General features: G+C 37.5%; 1 protein-coding gene across 2 annotated transcripts; it reads right to left on the bottom strand.

The window, feature by feature from the left end:
* Positions 1 to 8,336: 8,336 nt before the first annotated feature.
* DHRS7C (dehydrogenase/reductase 7C) lies at positions 8,337 to 25,791 on the bottom strand. 2 transcript variants are annotated; one of them, XM_087924760.1, is made up of 8 exons: positions 25,633 to 25,790; positions 25,207 to 25,334; positions 24,959 to 25,118; positions 21,445 to 21,557; positions 19,420 to 19,630; positions 13,788 to 13,880; positions 11,575 to 11,730; positions 8,337 to 10,600 (listed from the first exon to the last, which is right to left on the bottom strand). In XM_087924760.1, exons 3-8 carry the CDS (start codon positions 25,110 to 25,112, stop codon positions 10,392 to 10,394), a joined length of 936 nt encoding a protein of 311 aa, XP_087780886.1. In that variant the 5' UTR covers positions 25,113 to 25,118; positions 25,207 to 25,334; positions 25,633 to 25,790; the 3' UTR covers positions 8,337 to 10,391. The 2 variants fall into 2 exon arrangements, with proteins under 2 accessions (XP_087780886.1, XP_026557880.1); XM_026702095.2 differs by lacking the exon at positions 25,207 to 25,334 and having other exon boundaries at positions 9,644 to 10,600; positions 25,633 to 25,791.
* Positions 25,792 to 26,809: the final 1,018 nt, after the last annotated feature.

Raw genomic sequence — 26,809 nt, 5'->3', positions numbered from 1 at the left:
ACGATGCAAATCTTTTCGATTCTCTATTACTTACGCCGGTCGTGAATTAATCTAGAGTTCCTTTCTCAGTTCAGACTACATTGAAGTTCTTGTTTCAAATTAAAAACGTCGAAGTTGCTATTGATATCAAACTTCTTTCGTCCTAAAAACAGCTTCTCCGGTTCAGCGCCTCCCAAACCCACCAAGTGAAAATTGAACTGAGAAACAACAACCCGCGGGATCTAATGCAATTCATAAATAGGGCAGAAGACAGTTGCAAACGCAACCTAAGGGAAATGAGTTCGTTGTGGTTGGTCGCACCGTCAGCCAAATGACTATCATCATCATCATCATCATTATTATGGTTCGTCGTACTGTCAGTCAGATGTTTAGACAGGATTTGGCGCTTTCATTCACCTAGCGATTTTATCTCAGGGATACGCAGTTGCTGCTGTTTGATGGTATAAAAGGTGTTTCGAAAGGTAAACTGTTGCAAATAAAGCTGATTTTTGCAAGTAACTAACCGGGATTTTGTCAATGGCGAGAGTGTGCAGTTGTTTTAGGACTGCACCCAAGGTGCCTATCGCGCTTGGCATTACCTTTGCTTTCTTTTGCCACCGTCGTTCTACGGTACGGTTTGCTGATTCTATTTGCAGGTCTTTGTATTTTCTGATTTTCCCCAGTTTTTTCTTTCCAGAATTAATGTATTCTTTTCAGATATCCTCCTCTTCTCCTTGGACTTAAATTTGCAACAGGAGAGAACACGTTTTCTTTCAGTAGTCCTGCAGCTGCTGGCCGCGGTTACTCAGCCAACAGTTCTGCTTTCTGTAGCGTGCTTGGCACCATATATGAATGTAATTAGTATTCTTATGTAATGTAATATTTATGTAATTAGTAATATGTATTTTAATAAGTATTTAAATAATTTAATATTATGTAACGTTATATATATTTTTTTACACAATGGTATTACAAGTTTTTAAAAGGAAGATAAAACGAATACAAGTTAATCAAAGTCAAAAGAAGAAAAGCTTAAAGTGCAAGGAAAGGGGGAAAAAAGTTTGAAAATAGAAAAGAAAGCAAAAATACACAGCAATGACTTCTAATCTTTACAGCAGTTATAACAACAATTATAAATTTACCTCTTATTTTAAGGTTATAGCATTATTCTTTTCTTATAATCTGGCTTGATTCATCATTAAAACCATAAATCATAAGTTCACTTTTTTATTTTATATCGTGCTTTTATTGTTATATCTCAAGGCAGCAAACACATACAATACCCCTTCCTCCTCCTCTTTTCCCCACAACAACCCTATGAAGTGGGTTGAACTGGGGGAAGAATGACTGGCTCAAAGTTATCAAGCCACTTTCATGCCAGCTGTCACCATCTCCTGGCTTCAAACCTGGTACTCTAGCACTAGACTTAATCTGTCTCTCAGGGTTGTTGTTTTTGCAAAAATCTTCAGTTAAAATGAGGGAGAAAGGTGAATGGTACCTGATAAAGAGGCCTGCTTTTTGCCTTACACCAGGTTTCGGCTCTCTCCCAGTCACCCTTTGCTCTGTAGAACACATGTTGTGAATTCTTTCTGTTAGTTGAGGAATAAAAAAAGGTTTAATAAAAGAATGAGCTGATAAACTTGTCTGACAGAGGTAAAATAAACAATAGGTGGGAGATAGGCTTTTAGCAACTTTCCCAGACAAAGGCATCTGCAGGGCTGAAAATTTTTGTCAAGATGACAATGCCATTGTCTTTTTATATGTGTGATGTCACAATACATGTGCAAAAAGAGCAAAATTGAGTTCTTAAACTCAGGGTAGCCTCGAACGACCAAGATGGGCAGCTTATAAATTTAATAAATAAATAGTATGTCCCCATTACTCTTTTTCAGTCTCAAATAATGTCATTATTCTCACAAACATCACTAACAACACACGTAAGTGTCTCAGCTGCAGCAAACCCAAAGTGAATGTTGGAATCACAAGGAAAACAGTTACAAATTGCTCCACTAACCCTAGATTTTGCCCAAATTTAAGAACTACTGGCTTACAGCATTAACACTGCTTTCATTATTGTATTATTGTTGTATTTATCTACTCAACGCTCTGGGGTATTGTTCATCCATTCAACTATCTTTAGGTGACGTGTTTAAGGTGACATGAGGATGGGCAGTTTGAAGATTGGAAACTCTCCCTTCTGAAGGATTATGAAAGCCCATTTGGTGATGCTGTGATACCACTATAAGGGTCTATTTGGAAGTTGGATTTTTTTTGCTTCTCAAGAGTTTTAAGACGGGATTGGAATGGTTGTCTTTCTTATCTTAAAACCACTCTGAAAATGGGTTGATACTCTACCATTTTGCAGGAATTTCACCAAATTTCAAACAAAATCACATGGATGTGCAGTAATATTGCTGACAGCTGATTGGAAATGAGTTGATTAAAAAGTTGCAGTTTGTGATAAAAACAGTGCCTTTTTAGATATATGAGAACCATAAAGAGTAGAAATATGATAAAGTTCTTTTTTTTTCCTGTGAATTTCTTTTGCATTGCTTTTTTGAAAGCAGTGTTGTTTCATTTTTATTCTATTCACTTCTAAAGAAAAATCTTTCTTTTTGGAACAGATCTTTTTAGAGCAGATGATGAGACATAAACAAATTCACTGACGTAAATAGCCTTTTTTTTTCATTTTGCTTTTTGTTTAAACATATTCTCTGCTTATTTGTTGCCCTGTTTCTTAGGTTTCCTAGCATTTGAATTCTTCACCAAGGACTCCACCTAAAAGTCATTGGAAATTGTGAGAAATTCATTACAATTTTTTCAAATTTATGCCTGACCTCATCTTGAAGGAGTATATACAGAACATAGATTTGACTCATCTCTAAATTTAGTGATTCAAAAAATAGCTCAGTTCACCATGGATTACTTGGAACTCTTCCCTTCTTCAATTTGTGGACCAGATTACAATCTTGCTTTATATAGTTTTCCAATAAAATGAAAAACAGTACGTTTGTCATGCTTGACATAATTGGATGAAAGTACATATTACAAAATTCTAATGTTATGACAGAAACAAAAAATTATTTTTATCCTCTGTCCCCAAACCATCTTAATCATGCTTTCTTTCTTTCTTTCTTTCTTTTGTAAATTTTATTTGAGTTTTCACAAAGAGAAAAAAAAAATACAAATAAAACATCTTTTTTGAAAGTAGCATAATTCCGGGTTACATTTCTTCATACAGACATAAATTCAGGTTCATGCTCATTTTTATATTCTATTCCATATCTTATTACTATTTTACATTTTCTACATAGCTTCTCCCCTCTTTTAATTTTCTCGATTTTATTTTAATTATCTCATCTCAATTCAAATCATTGTATTTATATTTTTTGTCTGTCCTGTTTCAATTATCTATTATCTTTTCTCATTAAACAAAATTTCACCTGTAGTTACTGATTGGAGTATGACGCTTTTATATCTTTTCCCTAAAGTTATAACATTCAATATAATACATAACTTCCATTCGGATTCTGCTTGGGACATTCTTAAAATACATACTGTATTCTTAAAAAAAGAAAAAATATAAATGTATAATATAATTAAAACAACATTCCATTCCAATTCAATTCTATCATTAATATTAATATTTATTAAAGTCTTAACATCTTTAACATTACTTTTCAATTAAATATCATACTTCTATGGGAACAATTATAAGCTTTCCATAGTTAATTCCCCCCCCCCTTCACTTATATTTTATAAAACATTAACTAATTAAAATGTTCCCGTTCCTTCCTAATTCAATTTTCTCATTTATTTTATTTCACTTATTTTATTCACAAACATTTTACTAAAGTACACTATTTTATCCCTCATTTTAATCATACATTGTTTCCAATTTTCTAAAGTTATTTCTATTACTAATATAACAATAAAATCTTATATACCTTTACAGAATCCCTTTTTCAGTTAGATTTTCACCCATTATCTCTAAATAGGTCCTGTTTCTCTATATCTTGCTCCAGTCCTTTGTCACTTCTTTTCCTTTCCTTTTTCCCACTCTTCTTCTCTCTCCCCTTTTTACCCCCTACCTCTATTTCTCTCTTCTGTATTCCCCCTTTCTGTTGCTTTCCAGTATTATACTTATTTTTTGAATTATTTTTCTTTTCTTTGGTTGTTTCTTTAAGTCTTAAATTCTCCATTCTCTTTCCCGCCCTTTCCTTTTTCTTCCCCACATAAAATTGCTTGTTCATTAAAGATGGCTTCTTCTTTGTCCCAGTCTTCTTGTTTTGCAGTCGTTTCTTGTTGCTTCTCATAGTTCCAAATTTCCATTTCTAAGAATTGAAAAACGAAGCCAAAAGAGCCCTTCCCTTCTTGTGCATCTTTTTTGTACTTTTTAAGTTCCATTTTCAATTCATCCAGAAGCGGTGCCATTGTATAAATTTTTAAACAACAACCCGATTGATTTTAGTCATTCAAATATAATAACCAAGAATCCAAAGATCACCAAATAACCCAAATACACACAAACTGTTTCTTTTTTGCTCTTTTTTTTTCACTTTGTCTTCCTGGGGTTACTTTGCAAAGTTTCAGTTAAAATGTATCTTTTAGAAGTCTTGTTGAAGTTTTACTGTAGATTCTTTTTAATTCCAGGCAGTCTCCTCCCTCTTCCAGATCCTGCCCTTATTCTCTTTCTCTCCCTTCCTGCTTATGAAAAAGAAAGTTTTTAATGTCCAGAAATCTTTATTATCCCTTTGGCATTTTGTTTTATTTTCAGCTTAATTGCCTATTGATGTCAAAGTGGATTTTTTCGATTTCTTATTTAAGTCTCTTAGTTGTCAGCATAGGGAAGGAGAGAGAAGAAAGAAAAAGCCAAATCTTTCCCATTTCACTTTCCTTCGCTGCTTCCGACTCTTCTTTGGGAGCGATGTTATTTTTTGTAAGTTTAAATTCCAGGGTACCTTAGTTGTTGCATTTACAATTTAACCCGGTCAGCCAAAACTTTCCCTTCTTATCTTCCTTCTGCACATTCTTTTCCGGTCAAGTTCTCCTTTGTGGTGGCCATTTCTGACCACCGCTGCAATCGCCTTCGGGAAAGGGAGTAATGGCCAACTGAGGAGGAGAGATGCGGCTCTCCACAACCCTGCTGGTGGTCTCCCCCCTCTTCACCACCTCTACGGGGTGGCTTAGCCTCAAAACCAGCTGGCTCAAGGCACTCCAGCGGCAAGCCCAGACAGAAACTGCACACGATCATGGATTTCTGTCTGTCACCGAAGCCCTTCAAACCAGAAATCCAATCATGCTTTTTTTTTTCAACATAGTTCAGGCATGATTTCCCCCAAATCACTAATTTTGTCTGCTAACCACCTTAGAGGCCTGCCAACAGATAGGAAGTTTGGAAAAATCAACTTAATTTCCCCCAGAACAGAGAGGGCATTTTTTTTATGTTGTATCTATGCATGTTTCACATAAACTAAAAGGCTTCTAATTCCAATCTTTTGCCTTAGAAAATTGGCCTCTTCCTTTTTCTGCAAATTTTCAGGTATTGCAGTAGAGTTTTTGATATGGGGCAGCTAAATCTTTTGACATTATTAAAATATGGATTTGGACATTATTTGAATATGGTGAATTATCTGAATTGATGAATTAAACATAACTTGGGCACTTATTCTGAATCTCAGGATCAGCTTATACATTGTTCTTTAAAATTCTTTAGGGATTTTGTTCGATGTATTTTGTCACATAGTTAATAGCAGACATAAATCCTGGTATCACCAGGACTATAAAAGTAGGAAAGGGGGTGTTGGCTTGATAGTTGTTCCGCTGCAAGTGCTGCAGGGGTTGGTCTGCTCCCCGCTACTGTTTTATACCTACCCAAAGTAATTGGAACCTGTCATTTTAAGGATCAATACCATCAGTATGCTGACGATATTCAGTTTTTATATATTTACTTGAGCCATATGGTTATTACTCTTGAGCTCTTCGTGTCTAGAAGGTGGGAAGGTTTGAATGTAAAATTACAATCTAAAATTAAATGCTAGCAAGATGGTGTTACGGTTTTCCCATTGGGGCTCCTGGGTAGCTACATGGGGCTGACCTTGAAGAACATCCAGAAACTCCAGTTGGTGCAAAATACAGTGGCCCGCATGGTTTTGTGCAGACCCCAGTGTGCACATGTTTCACCTCCTGCAGGAGCTGTATAGGTTGCCGATTTGCTTCCGGGTACAATTCAAGATGCTGGTTGTTATCTTTAAAGCCCTTCATGGCTTGGGACCAGGTTATCTGAGGGAACATCTCTTGCAGGTCACATCTACCCAACACATCAAAGCGGGGAGGCAGGGAATGCTGTGGGTCCTATCCCTGGGGGAGATATACCTGGTGGGACCCAGAAGAAGAGCCTTCTCCATGGTGGCTCCCTCCCTCTGGAACATCAGTCCCCGAGAGATTAGACTGGCCCTCACTCTAACACTCTTTTAGAAGGTACTGAAGACCTGGTTCTGCCAGCAGGCCTGGGGAACCCAGAGCGGGATGGAGCCCATCAAATGGCTCATGTGATCTGCTTTCATCGGGGCAGGGGGTGGGAGTTGGGAGGTGATTTTTTTCCCAGATTTTGTTCTATTGTACTTTATTAATTTATTTGATTCTTTTTGTTAGTTTTATTGTTTTTTTTTTGTTTTAAATATGGTTTTACATTCTGTAAGCTGCCTTGAGTCACCATGGGTGAATAGGCGGCAATATAAATTCAATAAATAAATAAATAAATATGGTAGCATGACCTATGGACCAGAAGCTCTATGGCTTGGGGATCTATCTGAATTGTAGCTCTTGCTGAAATAACAGGTAGAAGCCATGGCTAACAAGGTCTTTACCTGACTCCAGTCGAGGTTCTAACTATAGCGAATCAGGTTTTCTTTACAGCTTATTTAAGACTGCTGCAATGCATTCAACATGGGCCCACTTGGAAGTTTCATTTGGTTCAAAATGCAGCAGCCTGTGTACAATCCAGGACTCAGCAGTGGAAATATATTACAACTATGGGCATCACATTGGCTTTCAGTGGGCTTAACCTATAAAGCTTTTTACTGCTTGACTCAAGTTACTTTCAGGACTCATTAAAATTAGCCCAACCAGTTTGATATTACAGCTGATGGTTCTCCATGTTTAGGAATTGGAGAGGGCGGGTTGGGTTTCAGAGTCTAATTTTCTTTGGCAGAGCTCATAATCTAAGCTCTGATATGGCAGCCCTTTGGAGCTTAGATTAGCTCCAGTTTTAACGTTCTTTTTTTTTTTTTTTTTTTAAAATACATTGCTTTAAAAGAGGAAAAGTAAATGAAAAAACCCCTGAGACATGGTACTAACAACAGCCAAATTTGCATGAGAATAGCAGAAATGCAACTCTAAGCAGAGGACAAGAAAAAGGAACTCACAGACATTATTCAAACAGGAGTTTTATTTATATCACCCCAAGGCAAGATGGCCCTGAAATGTGGAAGAAAAGGGACCACAACTTTAAGTATGTTAATCCACTGTTTCCCTCATGGCTGTTTCTAAATCAGTGAATGTGTTTTCAATTGCTTTTATTGATGAGAATAACAAAATGTCAAGTGGTGATTGGGAAAGAAATAAACAGACAGTGGAACAGAGAAAGACTGGACACATCTCCGGAAGGCACACTCTTCGGGAGCCAACATTACAAGACATTGCATCCTAGAAAAGCCTAACGGCAGCCATCTTTCAGTTCAGTGCCCCTCTCTCTCATTCAGGCACTTTCACCCAGAGTAAATTTTCTTCCACTTATTTCCCATTCTTTCCCACTAACAATGGACATCTTCACACTTGCAGAAGTGTGCGCAGTCTTTCTACAAACCCTATTCTGATAGTAAGAATATGAGCATTCTCATTTCTGTGTTGAATAGATCGCTTTTCCCAACCTGGTGATCTCCAGGTGAACCTCCCACAGATTTGCTATATAAAATAGCTGAACCAAGCTAATGCCAATTTTCTCCAGTGTTTTAAAAAATGTAGTCTCTCTCTATAAACTTCTTGATTAACTTCATTCATCTACCTTCACCTTTTACTGTTTTTATCTCCGTCTCAGGCTTCCCCTAAGTTAGGCTCCTGCACGATCACCCTTAGTGCTACTATGGGCCATGCTGCCTGGGAATGACGAGAGTTGTTGTTTAACCGGTATGGTGGGGAGCGGGGGAGAGAAGAGGAAACAGCAGGGGAACAATTGCTTTGAGGGAAAATGCAAGTCAAGACAGACCCAGGACACATTGTACGCTGCAGAATTCAAATTTGGCTCCAAAAATTATAATGACCACCAGATGGCAACAAAGACATATAGCAAACACTAATGTGCTTTGTAGATTTCTTTATTTTATTTATTCAATTTTTAAAAATCCCATCTTTATTACTTTATAAGTAACTCAATATGATGAACATACACAATATCCCTTCTCTTTCTATTTTCCCCACAACAATAACCTTGAGAGGTGGTTGGACTGAGAGAGAGTGACTGGGCCAAGATCAGCTTTCATTGCTAAGGCCCGAGTAGAATTTAGTGCTTTGTATCTAACCTGGTACCTTTTTCCCCTTTCCTTTCCTTTCCTTTCCTTTCCTTTCCTTTCCTTTCCTTTCCTTTCCTTTCCTTTCCTTTCCTTTCCTTTCCTTTCCTTTCCTTTCCTTTCCTTTTTTTTTTTTTTTTGCAGTCCAGGTGTGGGGGCCTAACTGAAGGTGCATCACAACAAATATCATTTGATAATTTAAATCCCAAGAAACTGCATAGTTTGATCATTTGATCGATAAAAGTTCATACCACCTCATAGCCATAACCAATGAATATAGGTGTTGGAGGCTTAGCAATATACTGCATTTATAACTAGCCTCATCGAAATATCCACTCACAATCTATTCTAGCTTGAAACATTAGACAAGACTTGGAATTGGTGATGCCTGTCCCTAATTCCAAATTTAAGGTGGAGTAATTTTCTGAGATAATCGCTGCTGCCTTTGTACTATTACTATAATGGCTCAGCAAAGATACAAATGTTAAGGTAAAAGATACTTTTGTGTTTAGAGCTGTAATGTCTTTACATTTTCAGATTTCTGTGAACCTGTAGCATTGCACAGGGAAAAGGAGGCAGTGTGAAAAGATCAATGCCAATATTCATCCAAGACATGAATCTACCAGTGGTGGTTTGTTGCTTTGTCCGCAACAAGTTAGGGTTGTGTAAAAATGACCACACACCAGTGGTGGTATGCTACTGGTTTGGACCGGTACTAAAAAAAAAAAAAAAGCCTCCCACGATCAGCTGAGAGGAGAAAGAAGAGAAAAACAAAAGCATAGGATCAGCCTTCCCACCTGCCCCTGCACTTTTCTCTTCTTTATCCTCTCAGCTGATTGGCCCTGCAGGCCTCAGCTGGTATGGGGAAAGCTGCGCGCGTGCTAGGTACGCATGCACACGCATGATCATTGAACCAGTAGTGGAGCAGGTAGAATCCCACTGCTGCAATACACTCGTGCTGACCTTAGGATACATCATCTGTTCTTATACATTTGTGTTCTGGTGTCTTACCTGACACCAGCAGGTAAACCATGATGATGTGTAACATTATGATATGTATTTTATCATCTACTTCCCACTACTTTCTTGAAGACATGTTTGTTTGTTTTTTAAGTTATGTAGTTGCCCCAAACTGGACATCTTTACCCATGTGGAATGAAAGCAATGCAACATTTTGAAACGTGGAATGTTTCAACCCCACTCCAGGCATTTGCTTAAATTTTTTAGAACTAAAAGCTATAAAAACCAAGTATTACTGCAGATTTGAAAGGTTCAATTAATCACACAAAAAGGCAAAAGGCTATGAAACCTTTTTCTGATCTCCTGTGAGAATTTCCTAAATGTCAAACCAGCTTTCTAAGATCCATGCAACCTGGTGTGAAACCAGAACCTCAGACTCTTCTTACATTCTCTTATTTCTTTTCCACACATCCATCACTCATATTCTCCCCGATTCCTGAAATTCCTCATTTTTCAAATATTAGTTTACAATTCTCTTGACCTTCACGCCTGCTCTGAACACGTCACCCAACACACAGACAATTCATGCTTTCTATTAACTCTCTTGAAATAGCAAATTGTCCAGGAAACTAGTGGCCTCACTTCAAATGACTCCCTTGGCACCCTGAAAAAAATTTCCTTTGCTTTCTTTCGTAGCCCAGCAGTGCACCTTTAATGATAGATGAAAAGGCCCTATCCTATTCCACTGCCTCCATATCCTTAAATGCAACTTTGGTTTTTGGTTTCATTTGGATTTATACAGCATTCTTCCAAGATACCTATCTCTAGCCTTTTCCAGAGAGAATTAGCATAGCCCTTCTACCAAGGGAGATGAACTTGATGCAATCAGTTTTCAACTTCAATTTTCTGTTTTTCTTTCACTCCAGCAGCAACCACAGCAAAAAATATCTCTGGGAGGAAAGTGCGAATATAAACAGCTGCCTTTGCAATGGGATTTGCCATGAACACTTCCTGCTTCTTCCTGTTCACTGTCCGTAGAATTTCTTCTGCTACCTCTGCTGGGTGGACACCACGAGCCAACTTTCTGAAGAAGTCTGGGAATTGGGCAAACAACAAAGTATTAAAAGGGATAACTGGCTGCTATGGTCTTGTCTTATTTCAAAGACAATATGAAGCTTATTGTGGGGAAAGGGAAGGAAAGAAATTTAGAGGAATGAAGGAAAGATACTATATCAAAGAAAAAGAATAAATAAAAATTCTGGAAGGAATCTTAAAATGATGAAATATTGTTCCAGGAGAATAGGCAGACAGGTTAATGTTTATTGCTTTTAGTAGACTACACAATAAAAAGAAGACTCAAAACTTTAAAAAAATGTTAAAAAACTGCTCCAGTATGTCAAAATGAGGGATGTATTTTCCCTCTACATTTTAAAGGCAGAAAAAAACAACTGTTTTTTCTTTAAAAGGCCAGTGGCCATGTTAGGAAGGGAATTTCATTATTTATCACAAGTATATCAGACACATTCACTTTTTGATACTTATGATGCCGTAGTGGTTCATGGCCAATGTATTATTTTCTGTGCTGGGAACAAGCAGTAATATCTTTTCTAAGTATTTTACAACTTGTTTGCCCATATTTATTAATTGGACAGAGAAAAAATGTATGAATGCCAAGAGTTAACACTAGCATTCCCTACTTTTGAAAGCAAAAATTTAAGCTACTAGTTAATGGACTGCCTTATAGTCCAACTACAAACATCACTCATGGTTCTGAAATATCAAAGCTTGATGATAGTAGATTCTTTAGAGCAGCAGTGTCAAACTTGTAGGCCCCGTCCCTGCCCAGTTTAGTGAAGGGGGAAAAAGTCCAGATCCGTCATGTGATGACGCCATGACGATGTGAATTTGACACCCCTGCTTTAAAGGGAATGTATTGTAAATCTTTGTCTCTATTGTGATTTGAATTTTGTCAGCAAGCTATTTGTTTAAATCATCTTTGTCACCTTGGGTATTTTTATCTTTTAGTTCTGCTTGTGTTCTGGTGCCCATCCCTGTGTGAATGACTTACTTTTCCATGAGGTACCTTCCCAGTTCTTAGGCTGCAGCTGATTATGATCAGAACATATAAAACTTGGAGACACAGTACTGACACAAACACCCAGTTCCTGCAGTTCTGCTCTCAGGCAATCAAAGAATCCTAGAGCAGCATGCTTCGAAGCAGAATCTAGGAGAAAGGGAGATATTCATGCAAGAAACATACTATCATATTGTAATATACCAAATACCCACCCATCCATCCATCCATCTCTCCATCCACATTTGCTGGTCTGATTACCTATGCTAAGAAAAGAGCGCCAAAGAATTGAGGCCTCTGAATTATGGTGCTGGAGAAAAACCCTGCGAGTCCCTTGGACTGCAAGGCAATCAAACCAGTCAGTCCTAAAGGAGATCAACCTTGACTGCTCTTTAGAAGGCCAGATCCTGAAGAGGAAACTCAAGTATTTTGGCCATCTAATGAGAAGGAAGGACTCACTGGAGAAGAGCCTAATGCTGGGAAAGATTGAGGGTAATAGAAGAAGGGGAAAGCAGACAATGAGGTGGCTGGATGGAGTCAATGAAGCAGTAAGCATGAACTTAAATGGACTCCAGGAGATGATAGAGGACAGGAAGGCCTGGAGGAACATTGTCCAGGGGGTTGCGATAGGTTGGACACAACTTTGCAACTAACAACAACACCCTCCATGTCCCTTTTGGCTTATGCTGCTGAAGAGGCTAGAAGCCTGTCTTCCATAAAAGATCTCCATAAAGTTGAACCAATGCTTGCTGCAGCACTTGTCAGGTCTTACGCTGGCTCCTTACAATACAGGTTTAGCACTTCCTGAAAGAATGCTCAGCCTGTGTCTTGGAGTACAGAAACAATGCTCTAAAAAAGTGCTAGCTCTCTGTCACATAGCAAGTCAATATAAAGCAGGTTACAGACAGGCTTCTGTCATCTTGCTAGCTCACATGTTTGTTTGTTTTTTTTACTATATTTACTACTTTTATTTCTGAGGCCCTACACACAACTGCTAGGACTATCATCTACCATTCAGTGTCTCTAGAACCAGTATTATTCAATTGTATTTGCAGTGTTCGTGCATTCACCACTGTTATTTGTAATACCTGAGGGGAGTGTGATGGCATTTTTCTGTTCCATTCTATTTGGACAAAGCTAGATGTCAGAGTAATGACTGTTGTTATGTACTGGCCAATCACAATATCTCATTGGCTCCTTCTTTGGGGTCATCAGCCATACACTCAATATTGGTCTTCTTGGTTCCTCATCTGATGGTTCTGAGGTTTGGAGGAGGAGCTGCTCTTACCAGGAGCTTCATCTAATCTCTCCACGCTCTTCCCGGAGTCTATCACTTGGATAATTTGAGAGGTGGCTAAACCTGCCATTCTGAGCATCTGCTTACAATAATTTATTCTATCCCATATTAAGTAGGATGATTCTTTTTCCCATCAGACAGTGACATTTGGTGGGATGGAATATAAAACCAAGGGAATCTATTCCCTTACCTTGATTTGTATTAAGTAAGACATTTGCCAGCTTTTTGCAAAATTGGATTCATTGGTGTGAGAAGCACATTTTGTATAGCTTGACTTGTGGATAGCTCCTTAAACTGTTCATTATCTCATGTCTCATTTTAGCAAAAAGACAAAAACAAAAAAACCTCCCACCAATCAGATAACCTACACAATCACAGAAATTACCAGTTTCATAATTTCTTAAAAGACAGGAGCTGGAGTAGAAGTTAATACCAACGTTCATACATCATGCAGCATTATGATGTGCATAATCATGATTCACTGAGTAAGCCACAATGGTCTGAGTTTGTACCATACCCTAGACTATAGTTTATACATTTAATCAAAATCAGACAAATTGTGTGTTTGCCTATATCCAAATGGAATACCTAGATGACTGAAAAGATTGTTAAGTGGCCTTGTCTGTAATAACATAGAGGAATACATGGATTCAGTTGATCAAGTCCATCCGTATCTTCTGGCAAATATGGAAGACCACTGAAGATAGCATGTGGTAGAATTGAAGGCTATTCTTACTTGGTGAAACTAAAGTTCTTTGTCTTTCTCTTAATAATAGCTAGAGTCAGAGAAACTTAAAAATATTTAAGATTCTCAAGTGGTTTTAGACTCTAATTGGAAGACCTCAAGGTTCATACTGTTCTAATTACTCAGAAATTAAAAAGAAATAATGAGTTAGATTCATAAACTTACAGGATGTACGAAAGGGAACACCCAATTTCCCCTGGATATTGTTCACTAGCACAATTTGACCAGTTCTCCTGGAGATCATGTTGGGAAGAAAAGCTGGAGAGCAAAATATGAGAGAAAATCTTTTCAGATTAACAGAAATGAAAGTACTACTTCCTTATCCACTAAACTAATAGCAAGTGAAAAGATCACAGTATATCAGTTTACACTATACTAGTTTACTATACTATATAGAAACCATGCAACTTTTTTGTTTGCTATATATGCATTTTTCAGTGGTAAACACAGGTTTCACACAATTTTTTTTCCTACCTGTAGCTAGATTCCTCAGGAACTGAAAGCTGAAAAAACATTTCAGATACTAAAATAGAAATTGATATTGTGCCTGGGATGAATAAAAATGCATTGCTGATCAATGCAGATAAGGTAAAAATGTTTCTGATAAATTAAAAAGCAGTTAAGTAATTGCTAATTCCCTTGAATGTCATGGGGGAAGGGAAGGGAAGGGAAGGCATACATCTGATGAAGAATTAAATAATTTCCTTGGTTGCTTTCATCAATGCAATATCAATTAATCTAATTTCTTCTTAGGTGACCCACAAGAGATTGAATATGTCCAGTAGTGATCTTTATGAGGTATCTACTGGACATATGAGGCAAGATATTAAGCAGCCACACAGAGGTGAAATTCAATTTTTTTTCCCTTCCGACTCTGTGGGTGTGGCTGTGGGCGTGGCTTGGTAATAGCAACCAGAGGTGATTCTTTACTGATTCAAATTGTTCCTACCGCCTCTCCTCAACCAGGCTGAAGTGGTTGAATTTCACCCCTGCAGCCACATCTTTAACAAAACTACTCAACACTCAGATTTCCTCAAAGGGAGAAAATACCCCATTCCAAGAGGTTGGAAAAGAAAATCCGCAGCCCTGTTAAATACTGACATTTTCTACCCTAACAATTTCTCCAGTTCTTAGTCAATTACATTGTTGCAGTCTAGTATGCAACCATCAGAAACATAAATGGGCTTGGACCTGAGCCATACTTGGATGGGAAACTATTAGAAAATTCTATGGCTATAGGCTAGTTTGAGAAATAAATAATAAAAACAGAACAAGGCAATGGAAAATTATTTTCCGTATCAAGGCTCTGAAAATTACATGGATATGGCCATGTGGTTACCAGAGCTCAACGTGAGGGAGTCTTTGCTTTATACTACAATTAATTTAAAGTGTTCCATTACATTTCCCTTAAAACAAAATAGTATGGCAGACACCTGAATAACAGTCCTGGATAACTCTGTAAGACAATGTTTCTCAACCATGGCAGACGTGTGGACTTCAATGCCCAGAATTCCCCAGTTGGCAAGAGAATTGAGAAACACTGCTGTAGGAAGTAATACACCATTTACCCCTGCCTGAAAGTTTGGCATAATAAGGCTAGGCTATCTTGCAGAGCTGGCTTATTTCATATTCACCCTGCCATTAGCTATCCAGATAATAATGATGGAATTCATTTATGTGCATTTTTAAAATATTTAGCAACTAAACAACAGCAAAATTGTTTTTTAAAAATGGCAATTTCTATCTTTGCTTCTGTCTTTTTTTTTTTTTTGTAAATAGATTAGTGTCTAATCACAGCAACATCAAAAGTCTGTATTTTTAATTGCTTTTTTAGTAGCAGTAATTGCTTCCCCCTCAGGAAGATTGTTTTTTTTCCTTGCCCAATATTTTTGTCAATCATTATTAGGATGATTCATGTCTCCTACAAAGTTGAATGTCATTAACAAGCCTGCTTTACAAATTAATTGAAGCAGTGGCTTTACTGTACAATTTATTTTATATCTTGGGTTATGATACCTTTTGATATCTTTTGAGTAAATCAAAATGGAGAATTTGGAGATTATGACGTTTGAGCAAAGGCCATCCACTTCCAAGAATGGTCTTGTAAAAAAAAAACTGTATTAAAAATGCATGCATTTAATGCATACAAAGCACGCTGTCCCTTTTTAAACTATTATTTTTTCAGCATTAATTTATTACTGAGCATGGTTTTATCATTTTATTTTATTTTTATAATCATCTATTAATTTTTTAGGAAACCCATCTCCTCCATAAGGTGACTCTGGGGGTTTCGTGCTACTTGCAGTTAAGTCCCCCCCCGCCCCATATTTTCTTTTACAAGTAGTAAATAATTATACAACCAACCATATATCCATCCTTTAGTTTAAAACAATGAGCTTGGCCATGCCATAGACCAGGGGTGTCAAACTCACACCCTCATGGTGGGGATGTATCAGGACTTTTTTCCCCTTTGCTAAACCAGGTGGGGATGAGGGCAGGGTCAGCATGTGATACATCTGGCCCATGGGCCACGAATTTGTCACCCTGCCATAGACCATTCAGTTTGCAAACAATTCCTACTGCATGCTAATCCAGTCCATTTCTCCTTTGCATTCTTTTTGTCAATTGCCAATCACAGACCCTTTCATCTAATTATTGCTGAAAGGCAAGGTGCGCTGTCTACACAATGCAGAACTACAGGAAGTAGGAAGGGACTGTCTTCCAAAGACTGCAAACCTGGTAGAAGTTTTTCTTCCTTTCTGTGCACTAGCAGTAGTTGGCAACTAGCACCATTCAACTGAAGAGATTGTGTCCTGAGACAGACATAAGACATAACCTTTGCATGGAAAATCCATATCATTTCTCATTTTAGAATGAGATTCCTACATGCTATAATTGCTACTTAGGAGTTTGGGATACTTCCAGATGGAGGATTCATATCACTAGTAATTTTTTTTAAAAAAAAGCATTTATCTTGCATTTACCTTTTTAACAGATTTTCTATAGTGGGAAGAACGATGAAGATGCAGTAGAGGAAATACAGGGTTGCAGATGGAGGACTGGACACTCAATAACATTGTGTGAATATATTAAAAAATGAACAGTAAACCTTTGGAAATGTACTATGATCTAAATTTGAGTCAGATCCATGTGATCTGGAAGCACATTATTAATCTGACAGGACATGCAGGCAAGATACAATCTGAAAGAGCAGGATGTACTGTAATCTGAGAACTAACAGCCTTTAAAAGGTGAGTGATACTGTACGGTGTCCAACAGCTAATGGGTGAGTTTATATATTTCCTCACTCTTTTATTTTTCCCGGATAAATCACATCTCTATATTCTTGACTGGACCACACATTTAAGTGTGATGACCCAGGGTGGGATACAAAACAAACACAGTCACAGAAAACAGATGAAGCCCCTTTTATTCCTTAACTTTGCTTCCAAACTCTGAATATATTTGATGGAAGACAAAAAAACTTCCACACAAACAGTTACACGAAGAAGGAAAAAAGCAACACAAACCAGGCAAGATAAGGGCTGGAGGATATCTTCAGATAACACACACTGGGAAGGACACCAAACTCAGAGAAGAATTATAAACTAGAGATATTTACACGCTTTGTTTCCAGTGTTTGCCAGTACGCAGGTCCATACTCCTATTCAGTTGTCACAGCTGCAGCCCATGAAGAAGATCAAGGCCCTCTGCTCCTGAGCAGACCACATCTCTCCCTTATCCTCTCCTCCCTGCGTGCCCTAGGATGGATAAGGGATGGACCTCTGACTGCTCAGCCAGCCAGCCTCTGCCCTTCCCCAGCCTCTTCCACAACCTCGGGAGCCACACCTCTACTCCCCGTCGGCTGTTCCTCCTCTCCCTCAGTCAGTCTCTACCAAGGGCATGACAGTAAGTTACTTTTTCACAAAAACGTGGATCGTAATTATTTTTGGGGTCTACAGTTAGTATTCATTTCAAACCATTTTGAGGACTTCAGAAGTAGGACGTAAAGCTGTTATGAAATCATCCACAGAGAATTGTTAGTGAAAAATTAATGAGCAAACCCAGGAGATATGATTAACCTCCCCTCAGACTCCAAAGTTCCCAAGAGTAAGACTCTTGCTGCAGAGATTAGTTCATAATAGCACATAAATATCTGAGGCGTGTGGCAAATAGACTAATATTGGGCAAGGTGCAAATGTGCTCAATGTAATTATGGGGTGAGGAATTACCACAAAGAGCACCCAGAATGAATCCCAGCTTTTGAATTGCTATATTCAGACATTCTTGTTACATTTAACCAAAATGTGTAAGCTTGATCTTATGGATTCTTCCCATTCCCCAAAGTATAGAGTGGAGTCCTTTTTGAAGGAAGGGAAACTTTGTTTGGTTAGCTGGATGCAGACACCTCCAGTGGAACCAGAACCACATGTTATTTGGCTTCTGCAGCACAAAGCAGTCTCTGAATGTACACATGGCATGACATTCCCTGCAAAACTCTGTGAATGCTTAGGACAGAGGCTAACGCTGCTCTACTTAAAAATGACTGCCATTTTGGGCCACATAAGCCCCTTTGTATGTTCCTTTTTATTGTAACTAATACTTTCCCAGAGATGGCTAATATTAGAATTGGAAGGTCTGTAGAAGAGCTGTGAGTTATCAATCAGTCAACAATTGAACAACTTGTTGAATGGATTGGATTTATTTTATAGTCAAAGACCAAAGCAGCTGAAGTTATCACCAGAGAAAGGTTAAGATGACAGATATTTTTCCATACAGTCCCCAGGGGTCAGGGCTGACTCAGTGACATCTAACCCGCTATAGTAAACACCTGCAGTAAGGTTGAGCCCAGCAATCCAGTCATTAGATATACGTACTATTAAGGGAAAATGCTTTACCAGCAAGCAATATTATGCCAAATCCCCTTCATTAATAAAGCTCTCATAAAACTCAAGTCTTTGGAATAATTCCACAATGCACCCAAGTTTGCAATCAATGCAGATATAAGCACAAGCTGCTAAAGTTACTGCCTCATTTTTCTTTATTTAACCACTTTCAATTCTCTCTCCATCCTCCACTTTTCCATGTGAAATGATACATTACAGTAACTAGAGGTGTTTGAAGTAGTTACACGCCACTGAGTCAAGTCTAGTAAGAGTTGAAACAGCTATCAGAAATTAAAGCATATTACCCTACAGATATGTTTTATTTCCTTCAGAGAGCCTTAGGCAATTAGATTTGGGTGGAGCTCTATAACCTGGAGATTATCAGGGGAAAGGCATGACAGTTAAACTGAAGTAAAATTGAGGTAGTTTGTTGTATCTATGTACATAAAATTACTAAGGATTCCTTCCTTTCAAGAGCAAATATATAGTATGGGTAGTCCTTGATTTACAACAGTTCATTTAGTGATTGTTCAAAGTTACAACAGCATTGAAAAAAGCAATTTGTGACCATTTTTCATGCTTACAATACTTGCAGCTTTCCCATGGTCACATGATCAAAATTCAGTTCATCAACTCTTATTTATGATGGTTGCAGTGTCCCAGGGTCATGTGATCACCTTCTGTGACCTTCTGACAAGCAAAGTTGACTAGGAAGCCAGATTCATTTAACAATCGTGTTACTAACTTAACAACTGCAATGATTCACTTAACAACTGTGGAAAGGTCGTAAATCAGATCAAAATTCACTTAACAACTGTCTCACTTAGCAACAGAAATTTTGGGTTCAATTATGGTGGTAAGTCAAGGACTAGCTGTATCCCTAAGACACAGAGAGGCAGTCTTCTGTATACCTTTGGTGAGGGTTATAGGTCCAAAGTAGTTGGCATCCATGATCTTTTTGTCGAGTTCCAGTGAGACGTTTTGAACTGTCCCCTTGGCTTTTATGCTAGCATTATTAATGAGAATATCGACACATCCATAACAATCCAGGATTTCTTTGGCTACATCTTGGATACATCTTACATCAGAAAGATCTAAAAGGATAAGCTTCGGTGTAAATGTCTACAAAAGAAGGAAGGTTTGAGGGTTACTGTATTATCAAACAGAGATATCCCCAGTACTTTTTTGAAGCATAATATTTAACAACACAAAAGAGAGAGATAATTCCTAGAGACAATAAAGCATTTCCCCCAATTTGGTGACTTGCCTATTTTTGGATCTTCTGCTCCCAAAATTCCCAGTCATAAGGCTCACAGTAAAGAAAATGGGATTTATCAGATGACCATGACTATGTAGAAGGAAATCAGATCCAATGATGAAGTAGAATTAATGTATTAAAAGTATAAATTGTAACTTAAGGAAATTTCCTTAATACTTAAGGAAAAAAGTATTAGTTTTAAATATTTGGAAGTACTCTTGTTGTTTAAATCCAGGATCACCTATTTGTCAGTTTATATAATTGTCTGGCCTTAAATCTGGAAATAATTGGTTGTGATTATTTGTATGGAAAAAAAATATGTGGATCATGTACATTAGATCTTTATTATAAGGCAGCATCCTTCATTCATCATTTAAAAACAAATTAGACTGACCTTAATTTTGATATTTTCCAGTAACATCCAATAAAAAGTGTGATCATTATATAAGACAATACTGTGAGGTAACAAAATTATACAATTGCAAAGAGAGGTAATAAAACTAATTTTAAATTGCCTTGCAAAATAAGTTAGCTTTGATCTAATACTAAAAATATTGCAATATTTACACTGTATGCCCTGAATGCTGTTTGAAATACTGAAGACTAATTATATTTTTCTAAAACTGTATATTACAGCCTATGGTCTATTGCCATCCTTTAACCTCTAAGAGTTATTCAGTTGAAAGATATGCTTGTTCTAGGGTTTTTTAATAACATGATGTGTCTTCCTAATGTATCCTTTTATGATACACGAACAAAATTAAAGATTAGATATTTTATTTATTTACATGTGAATTTTATTAGGTTGCTACTATCTTCAGACAAGTGCATTTCTAGCAAGCTGAGTTAAGTGCCTCTCCAGCAAGCAGGCAAAATTATGCTTTGTGGTATCATGACTATATGTGCTTTGCTTAAATGCTATCATTTAATTGCAAGCTGCCTAGAGCCTCTTTGGCAAGATCAGTGACATATAAGTTTAATAAATAAATAAACAAGTGAATAAATAAATGACACAAGATCCATCTCTTACTTTATGAGAGTACTGTACTAAAGAAACATAATTAGATTTCATAATTTGCCTATGTTCATAGGACAGTAAATTCATCCTTAACTACCTTCTTCAGTATTCCAACAATTTCCAAAACTAAGTTTGCCACAGGTGGAGATGGTGGAAATAATAATTTAAATCTTCTGGAAGTTTTCAGACTGGGGAAGGCTGGAATATTAATCTTTTATGTGTTTTCTTTTGTCTTATAATTTCATCAACCTTTTTTTTTTTACTTGCATCTACTTTCTTAAATTTAGGCTGATCCCTCAAGTTCCTTTATAGTAGAAGCGGGGGAAAAAACATTTGCTTTCCTGAGCTTGAGTAGCAAGTGACTTTTAGTTCAATAATGGCAATGGGGCAGTATTTTTGTCCCTTGCATTTAAGACCAATAAGCATTTTTAAGGAAGGCAAAAGAGACAGTGTGTCACCCATATTTGTTCAAGTAAGGTAAAAGCAGGTAAAGAAACCTCACTCCTTCTTCTACCTAATTGTAGGATTGGCTCTGTGAGTAAACAATTTGTTGGGAAGAAATGTCTGATTCAGAAGCCCTGAAAAAGTTGCTTGATCATTCTAGATCCAGTGTCTTTTGTTGCCTTTATATAAATCTAGAAGGATATAGAAGAGTCTTACTGCAGTAGGATCAGCAGCACTATTTAAAGCACCACAGAGAGCTTCTAATTTATCCAGGTGTTTCCCACACAAAATCAATCTTGCTCCTGCTGCGTGAAATACTTGTGCACATTCTGTAAGATAAACCAAGGGATAATTCAATTAATTGGGATTGTAATAGAGTATACCTGTTTTCATTCATTCAACCTTAACAACAGAAATAAATATTCTTCCCAAATTCAGCATCAGCATACATATAAACTCTCCTCCCTGATGCAATTGTTTATATTTCAACTATTGATCTTGTGGGTGGTTAAACAAATGTATAATCTGGGCACTTCCTGAACAAACATATTTGTACCTGAGGTTGCTCATAAATGGATTCTATGAAATCTTGTGCATGGCACTGAGAGCAAGCACTAGAACCCAGGACCACTGTGGTTGGGTTATAGTTCTGAAAACACAAGGATGTCAATGAGCAGGTCCTTTGATTGAGAGAAATATGCAAAAAATTAAGTGAAATCATCAGAAATTATCAAACTTGATATGCTGCTTAGTTAGGAGCCTGTGGCTATAGGAGGTAAATATCCATTTATCTCAGTTAACTATAAATCTAGCCACATTGCTACAGCAAGGACAGGAGCCTGTTGCATGTTTATGCTGGTTGAGGTAAAAAGCGACTTATTTAATATTTCCCATTTAATACAGAAATTCAGAGAGATACCAGAGCAGAACTTTTGTTCTGTCTCTGTTTACTTGGCATCTTCCACAAAGTATGTGACAAAAAAGATTTATTTTCCTCTGTTATCAGCCTGGAAATGAATGGCTGGAAGTGTATTCCATAGAAAAGGTCTCTCCACACCACTTTGGGAAGGCAAGGCTGGGAACCCCGGGAAGCTAACATTTCTGTGCATTTCAGTAATGTATGTCAGTAACAAGCGTGCCCAAGGGAGAATCAGCTGACTATGGTTGCAGTGATTGACTCCTTGTGATTGAAAGAAAGAATCCCATCCCTGGAAATCCTCACAAAAAATAGTCTAACCAACCTTTTGGACCTCAGGGACCACCAAAGTCATAATTTTAGATGCCAGGGACCACTAACCCAGTTCTGTGGGCATGGCTTGGTGATCATGTGACTGGCTTGTATGTAAATATTATAAATATTTATATAAATATTGATTTTTTTATTAAAATAGAGCAACTTTTATCCAAAATCAGGCAAAGCAGGCAGATTGAGTTGCTCATAGAATCACAGATTCATTCAGAGATCTATCTATCCGTCATTGGCTAGCTCGGTCTGTCACATAAAATTTGCTTGCAAGCAAACTCATAAAATTTGCTAGCAAGCAAACTCACAAAATTAACTCACAATACACCATGCATGTAAATATTGAATTTTTTATTTAAAAAAGAGCAACTTTTACCCAAAATCAGGCAAAGCAGGCAGATTGAGTTGCTCACAGAATCATTCAGTGATCTATTTGCCATCGGCTAGCTCAGTCTCTCAAATTTGCTTGCCTTGAGTCTGCACTGAATTTGCTTGCAAGCAAACCTTCAATCCTAAGGGAGGTTCGGCTGTGCTTAAAAGCAGAGCCAAAGATCTAAAGACTAGCTAGAAAGCAAGAAATCCAACCATTTTCTACTTCCTAGCTAATCTAAATCTCCTGGCACAGCAGAACAGATGATGGTCGGAAAAAGGAAAAATAGCAATTTAGCAGGCAAGTTTGTCGGGTAAGGAGTGAGTGGGCGGGGAGGGTTCCCGTGGGCCATGTCGGTGGCCGAGCCTTGTGTTTCTGCACAGCCCGGATTAATTGCTTTGGAGGGGTGCTCTGGGGCTGAGATTCCTCTGCAACCCACCAAAATTTTCTCATGGCCCACCGGTGGGCGACTGCTTAAGATATACAGAGCATGCACAATAGTTGCAGCATGAAATGCCACATGGAAAACCAAGAAAATATTGTCTAGCAGGAAGAGAGACAAAATGGCAACTTGGAAAGAATGAATGGTTTTCTGGCCAAAACCCAGAGTAAAATCATTAAGTGAATCAAACTTTACTGAATTAACTTGATTTCCTGGGTTTACACAACACAGGGTTAAAAATTAAGCAACACAATTATAATTCTCTATGTGAAAATAAGCACAAAACATTTAAAACAGATTCTTCCTTTCATAAAAGCCTACCACAGTCTTCTTGTAGGATGCACTATATAGGGGGAACCTGGCAACAAAGTTAAGCAATTTGCTAGAATAGACTAGGATAGCTGTCTACAATTTGGAATGATCTCAACCTTTTTATCAAGAGAGTTCTTAGATCTTCCACTCTCCATCCTGGTCCAGCTCTAGTAAACACAAGAGTTCAGGAAAGTTCACTATTAGGGATGAAAGTGTAATAATGTCTTGTTCTATCACTTGATGCACTTCTCCTAGTATGTCTGCCAGTGGTGCACATGAACCTGATGATTTCTCAGCTGACACCCCCTGTTTCCTCCTCCCCCCCACCCACCCCTGACAGGCAGCAGAGCAGCAAACCTCCTGCATATCTCTGAGGGGGATCATTTTTCATTTCCCTGACATTTCAGTGACTATGATTTTCCTTCATTCACCAAACCAGGGTTGCAGGTCAAAGGTCTGCCAATAATTTTGCTTCAAGATAACCCTTAGTATCTCAACTGCTTGGTGCAAGATCTTAAAGCTCACCACTGGTGCATAATTTAGGGATTACAGAAATAAACTATTTATATCAGATTGCTGCCACTTCATAGCTCCAGTATGTGCAAATGGTTCTCACCATTACAGCAGAGCCAGCTAACTAAAAATAGATTTTCCCCCCTCTCCTAAGACATAGTTTGTGGAGGAAATTTTCTAATTAACCATGGATCTAAGTACTATTCTTTCTAACAGACGGTTCAATAGTTGCATCATAAGAGATATTAAGCGGATGCCAGTCTCGAAATAAAAAGAGCTTTTTATTGCTGTTTGCAGTTTGCGCAAAATGTGAATAATTTTAATGACATGAAATTCTGAAAGTTGGTTCCAAACAAAACAACGAAGTGTAGGATCTAATTTTTTGCACACTAGATCAATTGTCAATACACTGACAATGCACAATTCAGTCCCCCTTTCTCCTCCCCTCTTGTGTCTTCATGCCACGTGGTTTATATTTATTTTTCCTAATTTATTTCAGTTGCAACATTTGGAATTATGCAGACAATGTAATTTGTTCCAAGGTGTTAAAGTAGGTTCAGAATGCATACCGACCATTAGAAGACCATGTTTCAGATAGAGCAAATGGACATATAGATTGTATTCTATAGGAAGAAATTTGTTGATGAATAAGAATAAACAGAGTAGTTTAAAGTTTAAATGAATGCTGCAGTTCTTAGAATCCTGGATGCATCAAGAAGGCTAAAATTTTCAGGATATTCCTATTTTTGCAATCTCTCTCTCTCTTTCCCTCCCTCCCTCCCTCTCCCTCTTTCCCTCTCTCCCCCCCTCTCTCTCACACACACACTATAGAATATGCTGCATGTCTTACCCTTGCCAACACCAGACAGAGCATCAGTGATTACTACAACTTTGCTTCGCACAGCAGACTTTGTCATCAGCTGAGTAACTTTCCGATAAATGTATATGATTCCACTAATTCCAACCACAAGCAGTGGAAGGAAAAGAATAGCCCAAATGCCCATCTTCACCTAGCAAAAAAGATGACAAAGTCACATAGGAGGTCCTTCATACTGTACATGCCAAACAGATTTATTTTTCTTTTCAGAATATACTTACTCAGAGGTCAGTGTGTAGGACAATTGCTAACATATTACACATTCCACATCCCATAGGAAATTATTTATTCAGCATCAGATAGTGCATATGGAGATTTTCAAAACTGCACAAACCCCATTTTTTTGTTTCTGCAAAACAACCCATTTTTATAAAATTTTATCTTGTACAATCAGGACTATGACACAAATCAATTTAAATCCATGTTGTATTCATTTCCTTATTGCTTGCTTTATATTATAAACAGCTTGCATGCAGTAGTCCATTTGTTTATTGCAATGCAAAGGAAAAAAAAGGGAAAAAAAGAGTAGAGGAAAAAACCACTTAAGTATTTCCTCTTATAATTATAAAAGCCCCAAAAGTAATTACTACAGACATTAATCCCATTTGATATCCAGCTACAGTTCTGCAATAAAGCTAATAACTTACTTGGAAAGCAAGCAGTCAGCCCGCCGATAAAGTGGTGTCTCCTGCCAACTGGTTTATTCCAGAAGTTTAATTAAACTCGTAGACATTTTTGGAAAGGAAAAGCAGCCCACAAGCTGTAGCCTAGTCCTTTGAGCAAAAGCAGCTATGTATAGTGCCCAGCTGCACCCCAGACTTTTAAAAAGTAAATATAGTATCTGTGGTCTCAGCCACATACCTGACCTATTTTGTTTCGCTGGGCTTCCAAGTCCTTCTGCAGCTTGGAACAGTAGAATATCTGAATGTTAGGAAGGAATGATCTTCATTTATTTGTTAGCAGGAACCTTGAATTAATTCTAAACATACTCTTGGAATTTCTACTTACCGTGGAGATCATTGTTAGGAGCCTCCAGGCCATTAGCAAGATTACTGGCCCCATTTGTGAGAATACAAGATGGAACTTTTCTTACTTTTCATAGTTCTTAAGTGGTGGGAATGCCACTAGAAACTGACTATAATATTTCTACGTGTAGATAAGAATATTTTAAATATACAGTATATCAATATATTTTAGTTTATGTCAGTACTATCATTTTGTGTTTTTGTAGTAGTTGGAATAGGAATTGTACAACTAAATTATACAGCTCTTGTACAAGTTAAATGATGGACGTTTTTCCAAACTGCAGTGGTGGAGTTAGCTCTCACACCTTTTAGATGCAAATGACATTTTGAAAATTTCTGTCCAATTTGTGGAAAAAGAAATCAAGTAGATGACTTCAATCAACTTCTGGTTGAAGTATTAACAAGACTCTTTTGGAAATCAACTATAGAAAAGTTATCCATGTCACTTTTTTCGTTATTGTTTATATGCTTTTTTTAATTATTAAGACATCAGCCAATTTCATTTGTATGTCCAATATAAAATCTTTTTGCATATCATTATGGCAGTCTGTCCATCTGCAATGACAGACACATTTATAGTTCACTTCTGGATCCATTGTTCACAAATATCTTTCAATGTGTCCAATTTTAAAACATTTTGCTAGCTTCTGTATTAGTAAGTGAAATTTAACTGTTTTTCTCATTTAATTGTTAATATTACTTCCTTCAGGTCCCTTATACCGGTAGTTCCAACCTTCAAAGTCTCATCCTATCATTTTTTTTAAAAAAGAGAATTCAAAACTAAAACATTTTTTTTCCA

This window comes from Pseudonaja textilis, chromosome 2, assembly GCF_049901715.1.
Source record: "Pseudonaja textilis isolate UNSWEBS1 chromosome 2, rPseTex1.2, whole genome shotgun sequence".
NCBI classification, from domain to species: Eukaryota; Metazoa; Chordata; class Lepidosauria; order Squamata; family Elapidae; genus Pseudonaja; species Pseudonaja textilis.
The sequence above is the reverse complement of the archived record's forward strand: the minus strand, read 5'-3'. Positions and strand labels throughout refer to the sequence as shown.